At 37.1% G+C, this 24726-nt stretch overlaps 1 protein-coding gene across 1 annotated transcript; it reads left to right on the top strand.

The window, feature by feature from the left end:
- The first annotated feature begins 2950 nt into the window (after positions 1-2950).
- MYOZ2 (myozenin 2) lies at positions 2951-22883 on the top strand. Its single transcript, XM_009289368.1, has 6 exons — positions 2951-3106; positions 3654-3757; positions 9653-9822; positions 13105-13234; positions 15014-15197; positions 22452-22883. Exons 2-6 carry the CDS (start codon positions 3682-3684, stop codon positions 22681-22683), a joined length of 792 nt encoding a protein of 263 aa, XP_009287643.1. The 5' UTR covers positions 2951-3106; positions 3654-3681; the 3' UTR covers positions 22684-22883.
- Positions 22884-24726: the final 1843 nt, after the last annotated feature.

Here is a 24726-nt window from a genome sequence, read left to right on the forward strand (position 1 = left end):
TTACGGTATTTCCATTGTTCGGATATTAAAATATTGCAAACAAAATCAGAAGCGGGTCCTGGATGTGTAAGTGAAAGCTTGTGAAAATCTTAAACACAAACAAAACATATGCGTGTAACTGAAATCTGTGAGTACTGTCCCTTTGTGAAGGCCAAACAGGAGCTCCTGGATTTGCTAAGTGCTGGAAATAAAACTGCAAAAATAGAAGCCGATTCCAGTATCAACTCCAACAAAAAGCAAGACACTAATCTAATAGGTTAAGTGGTAGGATTGTTAAATAATGATTACTCCTATCTAGAGGGTATCTGTTTTCATGTGAATTATACAAAAATTAAGGCTGAAAGTGAAATCTAAGTCATCAAGTTCATATCCATGCTCTGAGGCAGGACCAGTATGTCTAAACCACCCTGCTTTTAAAAATTGCCAAGGACGTTCCTTCCACAACATCGCTAAGTGTTCTGGTCCAAGGCCAGCTATCCTCCAAGAAAGTTCTTCTTACTATGTTGTCCATACTTCTGATATAAAATAAGCTCATTACTTCTTATTCCAAACTTTGTGAACAAGATTGGAGTCTAGATTACAGACTCATTTTACATGTGAAGAGATTGCTATCACAACTCACCTCCTTCTTGTCTTTGCTAAGACAAACAAACTAAATTCTTTCACTCTTTCTTCACAGGTAATATTCCTTAGCATGTGTTGCCTGGACTTTATTCAGTTCTTGATATCTTCATACCTTTCTTAAAGATGATCAAAATATTCCAGCTCCTCAGTGTCAGTAAAATGAGATTATCTTCCTTTTGATATTCTGTTCACAAAGCTCAAAATATTTGCCTTTTTTTGAACTGCACTAGTGACTAATATTTATTTTGTGATTCAATGTAATTCTTCTGCCATATTGTTTTTGGCAGTTATTCCTTAGTTTCTTTCCCTGCAATTGATTTTTCCTTCTTATGTGCAACTACTTTGCATTTTATTTCTTAATTTTACTGATTTTGAATTATTTAAACAATTTTTCAGTGTAATTTTGAATAGTAATCTTACCATTCTCAAGAGCTTGCAGTCATCCAGAAGTAACAGTTGGCTGAATTGCCCATGCTGTTCCAATAGTGTAAAAGCATAATTTATTTTACTAGTGTATTTTTTATTCTATCAAATAATTAGTTAATGGAAATTGGAATAGACTAAACACGGGACTATCCCATTTGGGATGCCTCTTGGTATTTCCTCCTGGATCAAAAATTCAAGTTTAAAGGGAAGTTCCGTGTCAATCAGCTGAATGCCCACTTTATGCTTTCATTTGGATGTGGTTTTACTGAATTGCATTTGACTTTTTTTTTTTCAGTTCATCAAGCTAATTTAACATTTAAATTCTTCCCTACCGATTGCTTGTAATTTTCTGAGGTTGGCATTTAATTGACATTCTCTACTTCATTACTGAAGTTATTCATGAAAATACTGAGTAGCATGAACCCTTGACAGACTCTCCTGCAATCCCACTTGACAGCTTGGTGGTGAACCACTGAGAACAATCTTAGCCTTTAGTTAAATAGGTAAGATTCAACCAAGATTTTGACCATGCTTGCTGGTACTGTCAAAAGTGGGTGATCCAAGCACAAAAACTAGAAAAGAATTACCAATGAGTAACAGCAGCAGGTAAATTCTGATAGTGAGGATTACAATAAACACCTCTCTGGGGCAGAGATGTCTAGGATCTCTAGCCTTCAGTTAAATAGGTAAGATTCAACCAAGATTTTGACCATGCTTGCTGGTACTGTCAAAAGTGGGTGATCCAAGCACAAAAACTAGAAAAGAATTACCAATGAGTAACAGCAGCAGGTAAATTCTGATAGTGAGGATTACAATAAACACCTCTCTGGGGCAGAGATGTCTAGGATCTCAGCAAAATGTTTTGCAAAGCTAAGCCTAGGAATTGAAAGCTTGAGCAAAATAATGCAATTTTTTGGTTGGACAGGCAGACTTTTAGGACATTGTATCAGGCACATACATTTTATCTGTCTCAGGGTGCTTCTTGCTTGAAAAGTTATGCACGTTGTGTTGGTGTATTTTATTACTCTCCAGATTCCATCTACAGTCAGAATTCCTTTCTTCTGTCATATCAGGACAAGAAATTTTCTGATCGATCCTCCAAGCCAAACCAGACCGTAATTTTCCATAAGAAAAAGAAACCTCCTAAAACAAACCCAAATCCAAATCAAAAATACAAAAACTTCATCTTGCTTTTACTGCCCCATAATTCATCTAGCTGCATTCAGACAGGAGGGTAAGGGGGGAATGTTTCCTTCTGCCACTGTTTCTTTCTGTCCGAAGTTGGTTGCCGTCATGAAGTATCTGTGCTCTACATATCAGACATTTCTTTGATAAACTGATACAACAGTATCCTGGAAAGTTTCAAATTACTGCAGGTTTCTGTTCCTAATGCACAAAGAAAACAGATATTTTGAGTAACAGTTTGCAGGGTGTGTATTTGTTGAGCAATTACTCCCTACCATATACAATACTGAAAAATTTCTCATTTCTTTTTCAGAACAGACTTTGTGTATCAGCCATCTGCCACTGACTTTAGCCATCAGCTACTATTGAAGCATGGTTTCATCTTTCACTAAAGGATTAGGCCATGCCATTCTCATCTGATATAGTCTTGCCCATCCATATATTTAACACCTTATTTTTAAATGTCTCTTTCCTGGTTATAACACGGAGATTATTATTCTCAGAGGTGATGAGGAGATGATCTGTATGAGTATGAGGGGAGCATTCCATTAAATCGTCCAATAAGCTCTAAAAGGGATATAAACTCTCTTTGTTGTGGGTGCAGTTGAATCTTTTCTGCTCTCTTCTTTCGCCAGGAAGATATGAGTGGCTGGAGTGTTTGATTCTATATATAACTAGTTGATGTCAGCTGGATGCCAATCCCTTTGAAGAGGATCAGCCCCCAGTTTGTCTCGGTACTAGGTACCATGCAGATCCAAGCACAAGGGTAGAAACCATCCTGGACCAGGCAGGTCATCCCCATGCATAACTAACTCCTGAAGCTTCAACTAAAGGGTTGAGATCGCTTATTTCTGCACAACAAAACAGTAGGGTAAGTGTATTGTTTCCTGAAATATTTTGACATTGTCTGTCCTACAAACTGTCATATAAAAGACATTTATGTAACCTCTTGACTCTGCAATTAAAAATGTTTATTTTTTTAGTCAGAAATGCACTTTCTTTAAAGATGCCAGAGCATCTCATTTAGTTCCTCAAACTCTTTATTAGATTAAGAAATGTCAAAATGTAACATTTCTGAAATCATAAACCAAGATGTACTTTAAATATTAGTTATGATTTTACATCTTTTAATATAATGTGTAGATGTGAGAAGGCCTAGACCACTGACACTGACTACAGAATTTATGTAGCCAGCTCAAAGTCCATTCCTTCGAATCTTCTGTCCATCAGAACATGTCCTAGCATCTGTCTGCCAGCAAGAACTGCCAGTGCATTTTGCACAAGTAAAAGTGCAGTATTTCTAAATCAGAAATAACTAACTTCACTATTCAGCCATTCTAAACAGGCTATTAGAAATTAAAGTTGGCTGAATTGTGCAAGCTGGCTCAACAATGTAAAAATGTGTTGTTTTTTTTCAGCACGGAAAAATCGTATCAGAAAATCACAATGATATCACATTCTGCCATGGTCAAAGAGAGGAAACAACAAGCATCAGCCATTATGGATGAAATACACAGAAATGGTATAGCGCTGAACCCAGCTTACTGTATATGCAATGTCCTCTAGCCCTCCCTAATATATTTTTTTAATCATAGAGTATAACTCTCTTACAGCTTTGTCTCTGAGTGTTTTGCCATAAATAATCATGTGGGAGTATCATGCTGCCTATGGTAACTAATCCTTTTGTAGTTGCCTCTTTTCATTTGAAAGCTATTTTCAGATGAACAACTGCTGTGGAGGAATGAAGTAATCTAACAGCTGATGTACATTCTGCTAGGATAGCCTTTCAGAATATTATTTGGGGTTAATAACATGACTTCATTCCATTTTAAAAGGCTATCATCTAAGAAACATGCTGATTTGTATCCTCTTTTTGCTCTGTTTCACTCTGCTTTTTTATATGAATGATAAAAAATTTTGAAACAAATATTCACATCTCTGTTCCTTCCTCTCAAACTTTATCTTTGTAACTAACAAACTTTACTAGCATTTGGCAATTCTCTCTAACGCACAGCCACCAATTAATCTTATATGAAGAAATTTTACTTTTCTGTCGTTGCACCGATGAAAATGCAGACACTTATAAGACGGTAGTTTTATTTTTCTAAAACAGGTTCTTAAAATTATGCTTCTAGTGTGACACCTTAAGAAGCAATTATCTCAGCTGGGAATACAAATCTGCTTGGCTTTCATTAGGTATGTGCTGGATGCTTTTGGAGATCCTTCCAATCCTTCCCATGAAGCTTTTTTTACCATCTATGTAAAAGATCAGTGTTTTAAAAGTGATAAGCACCCCACAAGCCTCACTGAAAAAACAGGGAGCCCCATTAATATTTAGAATTTATGAAAATTATACCACTCACAGAGGATAAAACACTGAACATTAAATTCCAGTACCGAAAATCTTTCTTGTGGGCTTTTCTCCAAAGAATTTGGGGATGGTTTTTCTACTCACTCACTGACCATTGTGATTGCAGGAAGAGTAGGACAAGAGACATAAGGTTTTTAGAAAAAGAAGCTAAGAGTTTCAGTGCCTGGTCCTAGTCCTTCTGATATTTCCATAGGTTTTTTTCTGTAATTTCTATTCCTAAGCAAATACCTCTTTCCTCTTTCCATTCTCCACTGAACACAAACTTAAGTCTGAAAGCCAGTCTGCCCTTACAGATTTCATTACAACTCCTTTTTTTTCTTTGGTACTGTAAACCCAAGTACTATATGTGCCTGAAATAGCCCATAAGCTCTTCAGGGCAAGAAAAAAGGTCTTTCATATGTTCGTTTGGAACCAGGCATTTCACATGGTAAATGTTGCTACTATTCATAGCAATACTAATAAATCTACCATACAGTCCCTGAAACCATTGGAGTTACTGGATAATCTGTGCTGATGCTTGGCATTTGCCTCACATAATCTGTCCTTTTTATTATTTATGTATTATCAGATTTGCTGTCAAGTTTAGATTCATACACATAGATACGACAGCTTATCCTACAAGATATGCTGTGATATGTGGCCACTGAAGGCAATACTAACTCTTTAAGTGTACATTCTACTTTTGCATCGTCTCTGGATGCCTGGGATATTTAAATGTTAAAAAAAATATGAAATTTCATGAAATGGGTGTGATAAGGGCCTGAAATTTATAACTGTACAAGCCCAGTGAAACCAGTTAAGAAACAGAAGGATAATCAAAGCTGTAATCACACAAAGTATACGCTAGTCCTTTGGGACCAAATTTGGAACAATTCGTGGAAAAATCAAGGAGAAATTTGGTTTTTAAATGACTAAATTCAGTTCTATTAATTTTTGACATTTTCTTTTTCCCCTAACTGTTAATTCAACAAGCTTAACCTGAGATCTGGAGGGTGAACTGCTGTCTTTCTGGGTTTTGCATCGCTATTAGTAATGAAGGTCCTGCACCTGGTAATTAGGTAAACATTAAATGTACTGTTTCAGCCAGTCTCACAGACCAGCGAAACTCCCCACTCTTAACAGAGGTAAACAGTAACAGAAGATTCTGTAAGGCAAGCCCCAGTAGCTTGGAATGACACACAGAAAAGCATACCTACTGCATTTTTATTTCAGCCCCTTTTTATTATAATGCTTTCAGGTAAACAGTGAATCTCCTTGTTAAAAGATATTCATAGCAGAAACAGTTGTTGATAAGATACAAAATCAGCCAGATTTTTGTCAGTGTCTCAAAGATTTACCAATCTCTGGGCAAGACTGGCAATTCGTGGAAATCAAGGAGAAATTTGGTTTTTAAATGACTAAATTCAGTTCTATTAATTTTTGACATTTTCTTTTTCCCCTAACTGTTAATTCAACAAGCTTAACCTGAGATCTGGAGGGTGAACTGCTGTCTTTCTGGGTTTTGCATCGCTATTAGTAATGAAGGTCCTGCACCTGGTAATTAGGTAAACATTAAATGTACTGTTTCAGCCAGTCTCACAGACCAGCGAAACTCCCCACTCTTAACAGAGGTAAACAGTAACAGAAGATTCTGTAAGGCAAGCCCCAGTAGCTTGGAATGACACACAGAAAAGCATACCTACTGCATTTTTATTTCAGCCCCTTTTTATTATAATGCTTTCAGGTAAACAGTGAATCTCCTTGTTAAAAGATATTCATAGCAGAAACAGTTGTTGATAAGATACAAAATCAGCCAGATTTTTGTCAGTGTCTCAAAGATTTACCAATCTCTGGGCAAGACTGGTAATGACTGAAAGTCCACATCTCCTGTTGGCTTGTGGGACATGACTTTGTGTTTTGGAGAAGTTCGACACGTCACAAAATGCTGCAGGAATAGACCCTAACTGTAAACCCTCTTATGGTTTCAGAAGAGAGACTGTAGTAGTGAATCAGCGTGTGGATGTAGTGACCTCCCCAACCCCTTGGTTTTTCACCGGCAGACTTGGACTAATCATAACATTTCTAAGGCTACTTGGTAGAGGTAAACATGTATGTAAATATATATGTTTAAAGAAACCCTTGAAGTTCATCAGGTTAAATCTCATGTCCAGTTCTATGCTATTTCTTAAATGTATTCTTCAGTAGCTACATGATTAACTATCTTTCATGATATAGTTAAAAGACCTTATTTCTGATACTACAACAAACATACTACCTGATATTCATTATTAAAATTTATAATCCAGCTTAAGGTATTTAGAAGATTGTAAACTGGAGGATTAAAGGGGGATTAGGCAGTGTATGCAGGAGGAACTATATAAATCATATTTAAATACAGTCTGTTACGATTTTAAGCACAAGACAGGAAGGACTTGGCAGGAACAAATTAAGAAATGAAGCTAAAAGGTTAAGACTAGGATTAAACTATGAATTAAATTTCCAGTATTAATTTACAATGTCCATTTATGACATTGATGTTCTCTTTCTATCATCCTCTAAATGTTCTCCTTTTCTCATTTTTCGTCACCTTTTCTGCACTGACACTGAAACAATCCCTAGACACATCATAAAAGTAGACATATGATTAGATTTTAATTGGCAAGGGATTCAAATGAACTTTACACTTATGTTTTTGGGATGCTGCCTGGATACACAATAGTACACAACTGTGGGTTACAAAGTACCTTGGAGCCTTCAGTTAACGTTAACAAGAACAGTATGTATGTGAGGGAACAGCAAGGCCCAAAATAGTTAACACCCAGCATGTCCCAGAAGAATACTGAGTGGTTTGGACAGAGATCTGCAATCACCTTGGCACCCCAGTCTCTGAGGCTGTACATCCTACCCACTCTGTGTACAATGAAGAAAAGCTTTTTCTACGTGAAAATGTTGCTGATTTGAGGGGTAAATTTCTTACTCCTTACTAATATAAAACCATCCAACAGTCCATGCCCCTGGGGTCATCTTGAGAAATGACAAAATCAAAATATGACCTGTGGGTCTAAATTTCAGGCCACAGGCCAATAACTTGTGCACTTATCTCAACCACAGAGCCAAAAACCCTACCACTATCTGTCACTGATATGGCTACATTGGGCAAGCTGAGTCATTTTCTTCCATGTTAAGAACTCTCTGTTTTGTAGTTACCTCTTAAATAACAGGAGGGTGTTAGGATTCTTTGCATATACTATTTTTAAAGCAGAAGTGCATGCTCCAGCTCACAATACGGTTAGCTTGCTCTTACTCCAGTTAAATCTATTGCAAACATTCAATTGAAATCAGTATGAACAGCAGTGGATCAACAGAGATGCACTCCAGGACCCACAAACATGTTTGATTTACTACATGGAAAACTCTTGTCTATACAGCTTCGGCTAAATATTTAATATACCTGCCTCAATTAAGTTTTCCTGAATGTCAGCAAATCACACTGTTTTTCCAACATAAAGTTACTAAGAGACATATGGCCTGTAGAACATGCCATTTACTCAGAATGAAACTCTGCATATGCAATATTAACTTTGACATTAGGTACCTTCTGCACTTAATGAATTTGTAATGTTAATTTTAAACTGGGCTTCCTGTGTGCTTACTCTGGAAGCAAAATACAGTGTCTTACATATAATTTGCTTCCATTTCATTTTAATGCATTAAGATGTATGTCAAAGTTCAAAATTTTAAATCCTGTAGACCATAAGAATATGTGAAGAATAGAATGTCCTATTATTAGAGAAATAACAGAATGTGACTTTGAATAAGTGGATCAAAGAAACATACTAGACCATTCATATAATCCTCAAAGCACACTGCATCGTCCCATTTTTCCTCCTGAAGTTTATGAACAACTGAGGAGAAAAATTTCAATTAATAAAATGATAAATATTAAAGTGGCAATAGGAATTATTTTCTTAAAAATTCTGGTTTTACTATGCGATCCAATTATTGTTATATTTGTTAAATTCTACAACCTTCTAAGCAGAAATAAATTAGTAGAAAATAGTTTGTTCAGCGTTGAAGTTACTGTATTCTAAGGTTTAAGCTTTATCTATAGCTTGAGGACATCTAGTGAAAGAGTTCAGTCACTAAGCAACAGCTTGCTCCTTGCCACCAGCATCCCAGTTTCCCGAACGTTACCACAAAGATGACCAGTAGAGTTTCTGATAGTCAGAGTTCTCCATTTGCAGTCCCAATTATCTCGCCTTCCCCTGCTTATGGATTTTCATTTTCAAATCACCCAGGAGGTCACTAAAGACAAAGAAGGAATTTTTCCCAAGCAGTGAATAAAGTAATATTGCACCTAGTAATTCAGTTTCCTCTTAGAGAGAATTAAAAAGAAAATGTTCTAAATATATCAATTCCTAGAAGCATGTTGTAATTCTGTGTTAGGGCTCTCATTTTCAACACCTTGAGCTTTAATTTGAAAGCGTCTTTAAAAACAGTTAAAAAATACTACTTAATACAGACTTTCTAATGCAAACTTTTCTTAAAGTACAAAACATGCCCTGGATTTCAAAAGCAAGCAGAATATTAAAGAATAATTGAGAATAAAATGTTTATAAGCAGTAAGAAACTGGTAGGTATGTTTAAAAGGGGTTACCTGATCATCTATCCAATGCAGGACACACAAAGCTAACTGAAGGTTTGATGTGGGAACACTGGGGTCAGATGGAATTTTGTTCCTGGTTTCAGCAGAAGCCAGTTTTTACCAGTCTGCTATTAAGATGCTTTGTAGGACATTATAGACCTGATTTTGATAACAGCTGAATGCCACTTAACTGAAGTAAATTTGGAGCTTGAAGTGCTTAGCATCTTTGAAAGAACAGGTTTGTGGTGTTCAATACTCTGCACCAAAATTTTGGAAGAATGATTAATTTCACTAACACCGTATGAAGCTATGTTATCTGTTAGATAAGTATGCATTAACGTGTTGTTGGATTTCAGGTGTAGGGTATGCGATAGCAGGCATTTAAGAAAAACAGAGGTATGTATTTATCCATTGTATTGCAGTCTCACCCAGCTTAAACCTTGGAAAAAAGGTCAGCACCCCCAGAGATATCATGGTAGAGGAACTATCGACACTCAGCAACAGAGGTGCAAGACTCTTCAAGAGACGTCAGCGAAGATCTGACAAATACACATATGAAAATTATCATTATGTAGCAAACAAGCCAAGAAATGTGAGTATTTTGTAATAACTTATTAATGGAACACAGTGAGACTAGCTTGGGGTTCCCTTGGTGCTCATGATACACAGTGTGCACGATTTATTTGTAGTTTCAGGAAGAATAAAAGCAAAATCCTGTACTAGAATGAGGCTAACGTGAAGTGAGCCATTTGTATTTATTGAGCTCCAATAGATAAAAAAAATCTGAAAGCCTTAATACTTAAGGACATTAGATTCAAATCATTCTCATTCAAATCTGATTCAGGTTACTAGTGACCAGAGTTCTTATCCTGTAACAATTGGCCCGTTGACTACTGAAAATTAACTAGTTAATGACATTCAAAAGGTTGGAAGAAATAAGAGTCTGTTTCATGCAACCAGCAAGTACTTTTATTAAAATACGCTGGTGGTCTCAACGTGGTTCCCAGGCAGCAAAATGACTCTCACAACTGGCACTAATACACTTCTGGCCTGCCTGTCTCAACAGGGAGAAAAAGGATGGAGCTTGCCACTGAAAGACAATTATTCTTTGAGCTAGTCCTTCAGGAATTGGGTTAAAGCATTAGTGATGCCCTGGAAATCCTCACGGCAGGAACTAAATGCACCTGGCGTTTGTCTCATCTGTGGCCTTTGCAAAATATTGAAACCTTTTGCTTAACCTCTGAAAATAGGGACAACAACATTCATAAATTTTACCTAACTCTCCAATGTGCTGCAAGGTTTAATTATTTGAACATGAATACTCTATGCCCAGTCTAATACAGCACGTAAGCAGCCCCTCGAATTCCAGTATTGTATTAAATTCTGCTTCTCAGTTACATGTATGCACTCCCACTGATTTCAGATACAAAGGTATGTGACTAATGAAGCAGAATTTGTCCCAGTACTTTTAAGCTGCTTTGAAGATGAAAAGAAATACGTGCTACAAAAGTTAATTATTACTAATTAACCTAGGAAATATTTCTTGTAGAACAGCAATTCTCTCTCCCTGAAGCTTTTACAACTAATCATTGCATAGGTGGTGCTATGATTGTGTTAGCATCCAACCCCTACAGAATCCATACAAAGACTTTGACTCAATTCTTCTTCAATCTTCACTTGGGATAAGAAAAATAGTAACTGTATGTACTGTATTGTTGTGATATAATCTAAAGTTTGTAGTGGTACAAATAGGAAACAAATAGTTTATTAATCAGAACAGCAAAGCACCAAAGGGCTTACTCATATTATGTTAAATCTTACTAAAGACAATACACACATACTTGTAAATTAATCAGAAACAATAAAATGAATGCAATTTGTTGACTCTAAGGAAACGTTTTGTCTAGCTGCATCTCATAAGGAGGCTTTGGGAGCAGACAATAAAAGAGACATTTGCAATTTACCGTTGCCCATGCTGACCAAAATGTTGAGGGATCTCACAACAGTCAGAGAGGCTATTATTGGAGCTGAGTTCAATAGTTCCAATATCACAGCTGAAATCTCCAAAATATTTTTGTTCCCTTCTTGAAGCAGAAATTCTCTATGCTTTGTTGACTGTAAAGGTAAATACATTTGTAATTCTGTGGCCTTTGCACTTCCCACACAAAAAATTAACTTTACTCGGGAAGAAAAGTATGTCTTAATATCCCGTATCATAGAAGAAAAATTTTTATGTTTCTTTTTTTATGGTGCAGATATTTCAGACATCTTTGGTCACTCACTCAACAGAAATTAAATTACACAGGGATCAAATGGGATCATGTTTGAGTTTTGATAAATCTGCCTTTTTAAAATAAATCTGCACAAAAGAAATCCCATATAAAAAATCTGAACAGCTCTATTGAACACCCAAAACTATGACTAGAACACTATTATTTAGAAGCCCATATATGAATACTGTCCCCTCAATTTCTCCCTCTGTTGAGTATTAGAACCTACACAGATAAATTCTGAGCACACCACCATCAGCCTCGTCAGAATTTCTGTATCCAGTTCCATGCTTTCGCTACAAAGTCTGACAGACCAGTTCCCCTCTAGTCTACTTCTTCCAACAAAAACACAGAGTACCCATGCTGTACAGTCAGTATGACATTCTGACACATGAAAAAATGATGCCTCTTTGGCTTCTGTTCCCTTCCCTTAAATGCCTATTTAGCCACCACTGGTGTTGTCTTCATCATCTTTATGATTCTGCCTACCAAAATTAATCTTTCGAACATACTTCAGGATGGCTAGAAAACTTATTGCCTTGATCTTTTTTTGTTTCAAGTTTAAACAAGTATTATTTGTTTGCTTTCCTACTTTAAGAAACTCTTACTCTAAACCAGTCTATATTTAAATTGCTTTTAGCCTATGTGTCATAGCTAAAATAAGATACTGACTTCTTAAGAGACTCTAATTCTATATTTATGCAACAATGATTAAGCCTTTGGATGTTTCCTTAGAACTGATGACCCAATAGGAGGGTGGAAAATAACAGCATATCATGAATCTCCAGAAAGTGACCTGCACTGAAGTTGTTATTTCTATTACAAATAAAGGAAAAGAAAATGCCAAACAAAAGCAATTCAACAAATGCAGTGAATTTTCAACTGATACGGGAAGAGACGCTTTGAAGAATCAGTGCTTTGAAACTCAAATGGCTCAAACTTGCCAGATTTCTTGAATCTTTGTGTAGCAAGGGTGCTCTGTCTGGCACATAACAACTTCTAGCGTCTAGTGATCCATGGGACACATGTTATGCTCCCCACCGCCCCCCCCAGCCAAAGTGACTAGATCTACTCTTTGCTGTGAACCACACAGCCCACATGCACAGGCAGATTTTGTGGTGATTGCTGTAAGCAGCAGATGGGATGAACTCTCTTCATAGACTGCATATGAATATTTAAATATCCCAAACTTAGGAAAAGGTCAGACAACTCAGCCAGATGGTTATAAGGCCTTAGGAGTCTTGTTGACCTAGCTCACACCACTTCCAATCCTTTCAATAAAGCACTCACACACTTGTAATACGGACGTTTAAAATTGTGCTGGGATATCATTCTTAACACTGAAAAACTACTCGTTTTTGCTTACATAACCAATGTAAGAGAGTTGTGAAACTGCTTCACCTTCTGGCTAACGGCCAGAAAATCCTGGGGAGTGCTATCTAGCAAACAGGCTACCAAACAGCAGGACAGTATGCCTTCGGATAGTATAACCTGGGTCTCAGATCTGGGCTGTAAATTAGAGTATCACTCCAACCCTCAACAGAGAATCACAGAGGCTTTTTTTGCCTGTGCTGTCAATTATATTTATTTCTATTTGAATGCAGCGTGGAGAGCCCATACAGAGTGTTAAAATGGACGGCCTCAGTGTGGAAGGAATTCCTCAGCATGCCCCAATGACACCTCCTAATACACCTGATCCCCGGAGCCCCCCACATCCTGACAACATTGCCCCAGGTAATACATGAGTTTATAGACATTAAATATATTTAGTTCTCATTTCACAGCAGAGGAAGGACCTCTTTATAAAACAGTATCTTCAACAACAATTTGTTAATGGACTTACTATTAGAAATCGATAAATTTTGAGTTTGATAACTAATCAGAGTCTCCCACAGAAATGTAAAGTGGTGCTCTTCAGTTGCTTCTGCTCATTTTTAAAGATTTGATATGCCTTTTGTACTACTTCTCCCTAAACTGAATACATACATTAATATCAATAGGGACTGCTCCTATATTTACTGGTCTTACAAACATTGAGAAACAGATCCTCAGATTTAAAACCAGATTAATATACTGATTTTTCTTTGCCAAACCTTTGTTTCTAATATGCAACACACTGCTTAACAGTCTGAAAGTTATCCATTGTAGTTTAATTACCCATAAATGTAAATCTGAAGTCACTGTAAGTTTTGCTAGAAACCTTCACAGAGGAGTAACTTAAAAACGAATTTGCCTCTGGCTGCATCAACTGTTCTTTTTTAGGTCCCTAACTGTGAGGGTACTGTTGTCTTTATTTAAAGCAGTGAGCTACAAGAAGGCCTTATTTTGTATTCTTTAAAGACTAGAGAAGGCTAATTTGTTTTAATTAATTTATTCAGTGATATAGCCCTTCTTCCTGTTTATGAATTATCCATGAGCAGATTGTGGTTTTTACAGATTCATTCTTTGTTCAGAATTACTCAATGCATGTTTTGTGCAGACCTTTTCCAGCCTATGTAAACTAGGTCAATGCTACTCTGTTAGTGACTGCTAAGGCTCTGTGCATCCATTGGTCAAATACAATGCGAACAGAGGTAATTTCCATTGCTAAGACATGATAGAAATCTTCAGGCCTTTCTTTAGGCAAAAAAAATTTGGCAAAAGGAGTAGATATGAAAACCACAGGGGTTTTTTAAGCTTATAGAAGGAAACAGCATTAATTTAAAGAGCCAGATGTAGTGGGAGGGTAAAAGGGTAGAATAAATTTCCCTTGTTTTGCAAATAAATGGTATAACTCATATAATTGGATAATCCCTTGCTGGTTTTAATTCTTCAAATTGTACATTAAGGTCTGGCTCCCCACCCCCCCACCCCCGCTGCGAGCCTGAAGAAATCACACTGAATATGGAATTTATTTATTTAGTAAAATTCTGATCAGAGCCTGATCCTCAGATGATTATGCAGAGAAAACAACTGATTCTTCACTTTTTCAGATGATGAAAAGGACCAGAGAACCAAGTAGGTAGGCCATTTTAAAGCATCTAAGGCAGAGGCAAAGACAAAAACTCCACTATAACGGCTGGGGGGGGGACCCCCTTTTTTTTTTTTTTTTTGGGTTTTTTCCTAACTCCTTTTAATACTTTTGGAAAATTTCACCCGAAGACTATAGAATTATCTTAGTTTTAACCAAAAGGCTGTTTTAAAAATCTTTTTCTTAATTCAGCCCAAGGGCTGTGTAGCTATAGTCTGGTTTCAAACAAATGCTTATAATGATAGAAACAAATTTATATAAAAATAAAATAAACTTAGCTTCAAAAGAGGGTGGAATACTTTGGAGCAGTTATCTAAAAGGCTACAAACTCTCCCTGCCAGCTTTCTGTTTCTGTGTAGCTTTGGCCAGGTGACTTGATCCAAGTGTTCATTTTACCTGACTGTGAAATGATGGTATGTTACTCCCTGGTTACACAGGATGGTGGTAAGGAAGCAGAAAACGCAAAGTAGTATTATAATAGTTTTGCCTTGATCGCCTTGCAGGATATTCTGGACCACTGAAAGAAATTCCTCCTGAAAAGTTCAACACTACTTCTGTGCCAAAGTATTATCAGTCTCCCTGGATAGAAGCCATTAGGGATGATCCAGAGCTGCTGGAAGCTTTATATCCTAAACTTTTTAAACCTGAAGCAAAGCCAGAACTGCCTGACTACAGGAGCTTTAACAGGTAATTCTGAATGGACACTGAATTTTACAGTGCAGAGAAAAATTACTATGAAATGAAATGTTTCCACCAGCTGTAAAAAACCCTACCACCTGTGTTGGCAAGTATATGCATAAACATGAACATGCACATAGATTACAAGTGGCAAACGAGCATTAAGGAGGAAACTAGTCTCTCTCTAAAGTATGGACCCAAAATTAAATTGTAGAGCCAGGAATGTAAGAAGAATTGTTGAAAATATTGAAAGAAAGAAAGAAAATATCAGAATCCAGTGTACTCAATAAATGGGAAACATGGGCTATAGCAATGCTTCAAATTCCTTTCAGTACTTCTGTTGTTGACTTCAGTAGGTATGGGATCATAAGATCTATCAGGGAAACTCTCAGTCAAAACTTTGTTTGTAAGCTGTATAATGCAAACCACTCTTTTTTTTTAACACAACTCACATGGCTTGTTTTTAGGCAATGATAGTACAATGAAATTTATCCCTCAACCAATCCCTCAGACCAGATAGTTAGCAGATTGCATATTTTATTGCATTTAACATTTTTTATATCTTCAACAACCTTCGGTAACAAATTAACAGATAAAACATTACAAGCAGACTTAAAAAACATTTAAAGCAGAATGGGATCTGAGAGTGAAGTTATTTACATAGTAACTAGTATACTAAGGCTTTCAGTAGAACTTCTAGATATATGGACAATATTGGGTTTTGAACTACTCTGAAAGTTTTAAAACACATTCTTACTTATGTCTTTTGCTTTCATTCATACCATTCACAGTATCTTTATTTATTGAAGTTATGGACAATTCTAAATAACCCCTGCTGAGTTCTAGACAGCTGAGCCAAACCAAAACCTTTCCTCAAAAAGCCAGACAGCAATCTATTGAAAAAGAAAATGGCTCATGGCAATATAAACTTAGAGAAAAATACCACAAACATCACTTGTGTTCCTGCTGTTGAGGTAGGCCTCAACTGTGAGTGCAAGGACTGAAAAATTACACAAGTCAACATCAAAACTGGCACTGCAGACACTACACCAATTCTGATTTCCTAACAGCAATATACATCGCCATGTTAATAATTAAGTCTGTGTGGCACACTCTTCTCAGCAGACAAAATAGCAAATACAAGTCAGAGAGATGTGCCACAGCTGCCAACACTGGAACAGTAACAGCACAGTTTATGTACTATGGTTATTGTAACTGGGGAAAAAAAAAAACAAACAACAACAAAAAAACGCCAAAGATACATATACGTGGAATAGAGACTGAATCAGTTCTCCCTCTCACAAGAGAGATTCTTGAGTCCAGCACGCAAGTCGTTGTGAAAGAAGGGATCAGACAGGGCACAGAGGCCCCATTAACTGGGATATGTGTCTTGAGATGGTATCTGATGGCTTCTTTGTGGATTTTTAGCTGCTTTGTGGTCCCATATTCTGTTAGTTGTCCTCTTTACAACACTAACTGTTCAGATTTCTTTCTATGAGGATTTTGTCTATGTATGACATGGCAGAACTGTGGCTCACCGCAGTCCAAATTTCTTGAACATATGTGCATTCATATAAGGGAAAGGTCAATATTCTCCCTTGTAACTGCCATAAAAACCTAAAACCTGGCACATAAATCCAGATCCAGACTGTGAAATAGGTAAATTCAAAACACAAGGCATACAAATATAATCCACCACAACTCTCCTTCTCATGGAAAAAATCCACATCCAGAAGAAAATAAAAGGATGCCTGGTGGACCTAGAAAAGCTGTTACATACAGTACACTCAGATTTATGTTTTCTAGCAAGAAGGAGTAGATCCAAAAAGAAATTGAGAATTTGCAAAATTGAAATTCAAGATACTAGGCTCTTGGAGAGGATTTTACAGCCATGACTTAGGTGTCTACACTCCTAAAAATGCACAGGAGAGTGAGGTGTCTGATCATGGGATTCAAAACAGACAGCACACTGCATGCCAAGCTAACCAACAGAAAACGTTACAGAGAAGGCTAAATGTGACTTAAATTTCTCTTTGCTAAGGCCATCAGCACCTAATTCTGTCTGCCTGTCTTCAGGTCAGGGCTAGATTAAGGTCTTCCTTTCCAAAAACAGAGCAGGGGTCACGTATTCTTTTAAAATTTATATAGACAGTAAGGTTCATTTCTTTGGAAAGAGCATTTTCCTAGAATGTGGCCAGCCTGGATTTATTGCTGCAGGAATGTCAAACCCTGAGGAGACGACGTGTAACAACCTGGTTTCTGGCTCTTCCATGAATAGGTGGGAACACTCTCCACTTCCCTTATTAAGACCTGTGCCATAGTACAGAAAATAACAAACCTCTTTGGGCTAAACATCTTTCTCTAGCTGAACAATTAAGAAACTCACCTGGGGAAAGAGAAACCTGGGCCTACATCTGAGTTCCCAGATCTTTCAATACACTTTCTTTAATTACTGCTTACAGTAAATTAAACAAACAGACTTAGGACCAGAAAACAGGACCTATACTTCTCCGCTATTAGTTGTGTGGCCTGATGTCTAGGCTAAGAGTCTTACTCTGTCTAATCCAAGTAATTTTTTATTTCTGGGTAGCATTTTTGCTGGAATACTGTATGTGAGCAGTTAGATCCACTCTTACAAAGAGATGTCCTCAGGCTGAAGAGAATCCAAATCTCTTGCAAAACAGCTCTGGTCGGAGACATACTATTATTTGACACAGAGGTTCAACACTCACAGCCACAGATTTTGAGTGAAAGTGCCACGATGTGCCATTTTGCTCAAAGCTTGCTGCAGTATCATATTATGTGTGTTTTCAAGCATGGAAGTTTAGGCAAAAGATTATTAATTAGAGAATCACAGATGAGTTTTGGTGTAAGATAGGTGCAGCTGCCAGTATAGCTAAGATAAAGGCAGATCTGAGCATTTGTATAAGGAAAACATTAGGCATCGCAGGAATTTAGCAGCCTACGGGCTTTGCACATAAGGTGAGATATCTCTTTGGACTTCTGTGTCTAGATCCTACTAAGTCATTCTGTGCATCTAGGTCACAGCATCCTTGACTTCTTTAATTGCAGTCTTGGAGAGAAAGCAAATGATACTGTATTACACAATTAAAGTGCAATATAATGGCACCATTTTATTATCAGTGAGGATATCAATCAAGGCTTTCTACCACGCTTCATCATTCAGTAAAGTGCCATTATGTTTGTTCTCCTGCAAAACACTGGTACAGTCATCATTAGTCAGGATGGGGTGTGGTTAGCAGTAAGTGTGATGCATAGGACTCCCAAAGGAAACGGGCCTGAGATTCTTCCCAGTTCATTCAGTGGTATCTGTTAAAATGGCACTCACTTCACAGGCCATATTCAGGTTCCTTTCAGCTTTCCTTGTTACACAACAAACTGTAAAAGCAACACAACTTTAGCAGCTAGGGACGTCTGATGTGTTGGAACAGATGCACACGTGCATGGTTTAAAAGTATATTCAGCACTAAACAGCATTCAGATTTTTTTTTTCCACTGCCAGCAATGAAGAGGCAACTCTGGATCCTGTAGCAGTGCAATTTTTATAATAGTAGCAGAATCAGAACTAAGGAATTCATAGAGGTATTAGTTGGGGTCTAGTACACATTTCATGCTGCAGGGATCTTGCAATGCTGGCAGGTCAATGAAGGAAGAAGCGGTAGCAGAAAACGTCAAGCACATTTGCCTTCTGAGGCAGGGCTTTCCGTGAGACAGCCAGTAATGGTTTAATAGCATATAGCACTAGACACAGTGCATGATCAGAGAAATTGGCTTCTGAGGCTCTCTGAATAGACTGTTCAGACAAGGCTACCCCTCCTCCCCCTGGATGAAAATGAATCCATGCTAGCAGAGAAATGCTGCAGAACAGAGCCACGCCATCTGATTTCTCTTGGACATTAATTCCTATTAGGATTGAAGAACTATTTACTGGTGAAAAATTTTCTTGCCTCTTTTACTGGTGTGGAAGCACCTAGCAATCATCTGTGGGAAAGACAGCATGAATCTACATTTGTTCAGGAGTTTGTAATATTAGTTAAATTAGTACCTTTATTCCATCTGCTTTCGTGGAGCTGGATAAAATGTCAAAGGTAGGGTAACATACAAAGCACTACATCTTACTCACGTAAGACAAGCCAGTCTGACTAGTTCTGCCTCTCCTACCAGATAAATTCTTGCTCAGCTTTCTCAATTCCCAAAGACTACTGTTTCAAAAACACTACAGGAATCCAGTCCGTCTGGACTGGGCTCTGTTTTTATTGATTAATGGATTCTGAACTCTATTGTAAAAATGCTGAGATCCAGAGCACCAAAGGAATTTTGGGTGCTAACTTGAAGTGATGCGAGATTAGTGGAAGCTGGGTGCTTAGCCAGTTCTTTAGCGCCTAAATACCTCTGTGAAATTGGCCTTAGCTCTTGCACTAAGCTACCATGAAGCTCTGAGCATTTTGCGGGGTCAGGTTCTTTGCTCCTATATCTCCTTTGTGCACAGAATTAACAATAAGCAGAATGTTCTAAGAATGACAGTCCCATTTTAAAATGTGAAACTCACATTTTTTGTAATTATGTAATTGAAGGTGCTAATCCATTACAGTTAAAACATTTCTTCAGACTTTCCCAAATAATCATCTACAAGTAGTCTCCTATGTTGAGACAATATAATGTTCAACAAGAAAGACTGCAGGAGAAAAAAAAGAAGCCCTGCTAAAACAACAGCTAAAAATAAACATGGTTGTGCCTGCTATTGTTAAATCATGCACCTACTTTTTAGGAATATGCAAAGTGAATATTAAACAATCTCTTACACTTCCTGGGGCCACTTCCTATGGCTCTGAACCAGCATTTCCACCCTTCTTATGACAAATGATGACTGGAATTTTTTACACATGAGTTTTAGGCTCCTATACAATAAATCAGAGCTCAAGTGATACAGTTGATGTGCACACAACACAGGTCATTACAACACCATGTTGTTAGACAAGTTATTGCTCACAAAAATATACTGCTGCTGTAAAGGAAAATTAACAGCTATTAGCCAATTACTGTACTCTCCTTTATGTCGATCATCATGTCCTTCTGCCTAGCATGCAGGAATGCATAATTCTCTGAGGCCAGACTTTGTATAGGAACTACGTGGGGTTTTTTCCCACAAAAGATATTTGAATTTCCATAGAACGCCCTCCTGTTTCTGTTACCTACAGAAACATGATGTATTTAAAACGCAAAAATACTACAAAGAGGAAGTTTTACACTATAGAATTGTTTTGCATTTTATACAGCTATTATTGTTCTGTTCATATTGATTATCCCTTTAATTTACATATTGATGAGAATTAAATATAACAATAATGTGAGAATGTGTATCTTAATTAGAGCTGCAATTAAAACAATCTTTATTATCCTGTAAGATGTAGATCACGACATTCACTCTGTGCCAATTACCAAGCAATTATTTTTAATCAGTATCATACGGTATCCAATTTGACACTGTGACCTAGAAGACAGTTTCACAAGAAAAGCTTGATACCACAGGCACTTTGTATAAAGAATTTCCTCTGATCTCAGGAGAGTTTAATGCCTGGGCTGGCTGCTGCTGCAAAATCTTGTCTTATCTTCATTTGAGAAACAGTTTTAGAGCTTAATCTAAAGCAGCACTCTTCTCTCAGTAAGTGTACATGCCCAGAACTTTAATGATTTTTTATACCTTACAGGACTGACCCTTTGGAGTTAACACCATCCCCTTCAACAAATGCTGCTTGTATCGAAATACAGTCAATTACCTGTGTAATGACACAGCAGTACCATTTCTTTTAGGTCACGGATTCACTTTTCTGAATTAATCTCTTTTTTTTTTTTTTTGTGTACTTAATTCTCCCTACCTTTTTTTTTATCTACAGTTATCTTGCTGAAAATCCTAGTCAGATCTTCAAACGATCTCTTTTCATTTCTGTTGGTATTAATTTCTCTGGGCTTCTGCTATAATACCTGGAGCCACTGGAAATATATACAAGCAGACCTGCTGTTTTGTATCAAACACGTAAAACCTACCAAGGCTGTTGAAATTCCATTTCAACAAAAATTCATTTTTGCATGCCACTATGTATCTAGCTTTGCAGAAATCAGGTGCTCACGTGTACCTTAAAAATCTGACACTCTTAACTGGCCAGAATATATCCCAGCAGAGTTATGCAGCTGATCAAAATGCAGAGCACATATAATAGTCTGTTTGGTCACGTTTGCTTATACAAAGGAGTCTGGAAAAAGTGACAGAAAAACTCAGGGTTTTTTTTTTTCAGCCTAGAAACCTGCAAATATAGAAGAATCATGGGAGGTATTTGGAAATACTGTTGTTTTAAAATATTTGCAAATGTATGTAACAGTCAGTTCCTGCTTAGTATTTCTTATCTTTTAGTTTCTCAGGCTTATCGCCTGAGGGAACATTTACATTTAAATAACATGAAAAATACTGGCCGAAGACTAGGGGCCAATTTCAGCCAATGTTTCAAGGTTTAGTTACATAAACATTTTCTTCAGAAACAAAGCTGGTGTAAGTCGTCCTCACCCATTCCCCTCCTTCCCAGAGCCTGTTGTCTTTGGCTGTTCCTTTCTGCTTCACATTACGCTTTACTGCCTCCTCACTTGTATTGCTACAATTGTTTGAGCGTAATGATGTAAAGCAGATTGCTGAAATAATTTGGATTTTTAAATGCTCCTTTGTTTTGAAAGGTCTTTGTTTAAGCCAGAAGTGACCCAAGTTTATAGCACAACCCACATACATTCTAACTGGTACAACAACATGGTGCTGAAATATACTGTAGTGGGAGGAACAAGCAACTGGGGATAGGAGAAAATGGGGTGAGAACTTCCTAAACTAATTACCTGCTAGAAAGAATGTGTTAAACTATGTTTTCAGATTTATCAACCTATCACCAACAAAATAAGTTTAGAAACTGTGACTCACCAATGACAAGGTTTTCTTGCAACATCTTCTTCCCTCGGCTTTTTCGTCCATTTGAATTTTGAAGAAGGCTGAAGGCTTTATCCAAGGGAAAATAAATCGGATCTTAAAAAGAATTTGCCAGAAAAACAATCAGAATACTTTTCCCAAAAGCTTGAAAATGTAAACAAGAAATTGTACCAAATCTGTATCATTAAAATAGATTCTGTTCTTTTCAGCTCCTGGGAGGAAAAGAAAACAGGTATTATTAAAATCACATTTTATTTTTATTTCTCTAATATCTACAGAGTTGCCACTCCCTTTGGTGGTTTTGAGAGAGCATCAAAGCTGGTTAAATTCAAGGTACCAGATTTTAATCTACTGATGCTAAATGATCCCAGATTCATGCTCCTTGCAAACCCTCTTGCTACCAGAAGATCCTTCAATAGGACTCCTAAAGGATGGACGTCCGAGAATATTCCTGTAGTGTTCATTCAGCCTTCGGATTCCAACACCGTTCCAGAAACAGAGGACCTGTGAGAGAAGCTGCACTCTACACCGTACAAAATGCTGAAAGCTGCACATCCATGTATTTTTGGTCCAAATATTACTATAGGCTACTGACAAAATTTTTCCTTGGCAGCTGGAGTATAAGTAATAATGTCTGATGCAGTGTCTCTTTTCTGGCACCTACTTTCATCTGTAGACATCATACAAATAAAGCAATTCGGCAAATGTGACTGAGATATTTTCTATTTGTGTTTACGTGTTCTTCTTTTACTTCAGTGAAAACTACAATATTTCTAAAATCTTTGCTTGTCATTTAAGAACAAGTGTATTAAGAAAAAAAAAGTGACACTACTATCAAGGGATTTTATTTGATAGGTATGCTGATTATGGTAAAACAACCGAGCAATACCACAACAGTGCGCTCAGTGCACTCCGAGTACTGCCTGCTCAAGATAAGCTCTGACAAATCAACCTTTTTTCCCCACCCTGCTTTCAGCCAAAGTTAAAAATTTTGGCATTACTTCAGTGACAGCAAGTTTAGGCCATTTTCCTCCTTTCTGACTCTTAGCTTTAATTATGGACATCAATACCCACGTCACCTGGATTTGTTTACAGAAAATGCAGTAAATTTGGCAATGACAAAGATTACATGGTGGTATGAAAAAGTACAGAGGTATTTCCTGGATAAGTCCAGAATGTTTGTGTTAATCACCACTAAAAAACTCACCAATGACTGGTTACGTCAAGCATACCAAATCAGTATCACTGAGCTATGTTACCACAAATGCTTTTGTTACTAGAAAGAAATTCCATACACCTTTTCCCCTACAGCCATGGTATATACTGGGACTTAAAAGCATACGAGTTTTCTTGCTCTTGATATGCTGGCAAGCTCTGACATTTTAGAAATACAAGTATCAGACTCTGATTAAGCATCCATAACTGCACAGGGGGCAGGCAACAATCAGTAAGAGGGTGCTGGTTTTCAGTGCCATTTTTCAGGTTACAACTACATTCTAGTATGAGGCAAGCATCAGTTTAATAATTGCTTGTTTCTAAATGCTTTCGTGTTTGAGAAGTATCCAACATCTGCAGGTTGGATATTCTAATACACAGTTTAGTTTGTGTGTGTTTTGAAACAGGAAACTTTGCTTCAACCAACAGGCCACTCTCATATCTCCTAGATGCTTCTCCAGGGCATTATGGTCTATAAGCGTGCATGCAACATCCAAGAGGTTTCTGGGTATCTCAGATACTAATTTTTTCTTTAAATCTGAGTATTCATAAAATTTTGCAAGCTCTATAGTAACATGTTAATCAAATTTTGTCTCAAAATGAAACCCACAGAAGATGATGATGGTAAGCAAATAAAATAATGTTTTTCCAGATATTTTCCTTATTAATGGTTTTGGTGGTGTTGAGCTACAAAAGCGAATATTTCAGAAAGAATCTCAACATCTGAAGAAAAGAATGGCAGAATGAGATTTAAACTGGAAACATCAACAAAAAGTTTTGCCTAAATTTTTGTGGATTTTTGTGGCTGAAATTTGTGTCTGTAAAAATGGTTTCCAAGTTTCAAATCTGGTTTCAAGGCAGGTAGTTGGCAAAGGAAATTCTGTCATCTATTTTCTTTAATTTACTTTGTTACACAAACTGCACAAACGTACAGGCCCTGAACAAATTTATGAAAGAAAACAAACCACCAACCTCATTGACCGAGAATGCTTTCCTAGCAAGGGATTAGTTTGGGGACCTTAACTGTGCACATTGTACAACAAGTATATGGACAATGACAAAAATATGAATTCTTCAAGGCTAAAAATGCAAAGGCTAAAGAAAAAAACTATAGTGAGGAGCAACACAAACAAGTTCTGGAGCAATTTGTTTTTTATGAGCCAGCATAAGCATTCATAAGCCTATTTGAACAGAAATATGAGAAAATTGGTGCACAGCATATACACAGTGAGGACTGTGAAGAAGGGATACATCATTTTTATTGTATACTCTGTAAGAATAACCTATACATGCAGAGCATGCCACCTTGCTTCTTACACAACACACATAATGGTAACT

This window comes from Aptenodytes forsteri, unplaced genomic scaffold, assembly GCF_000699145.1.
Source record: "Aptenodytes forsteri isolate BGI_AS27 unplaced genomic scaffold, ASM69914v1 Scaffold317, whole genome shotgun sequence".
Lineage (NCBI taxonomy): Eukaryota > Metazoa > Chordata > Aves > Sphenisciformes > Spheniscidae > Aptenodytes > Aptenodytes forsteri.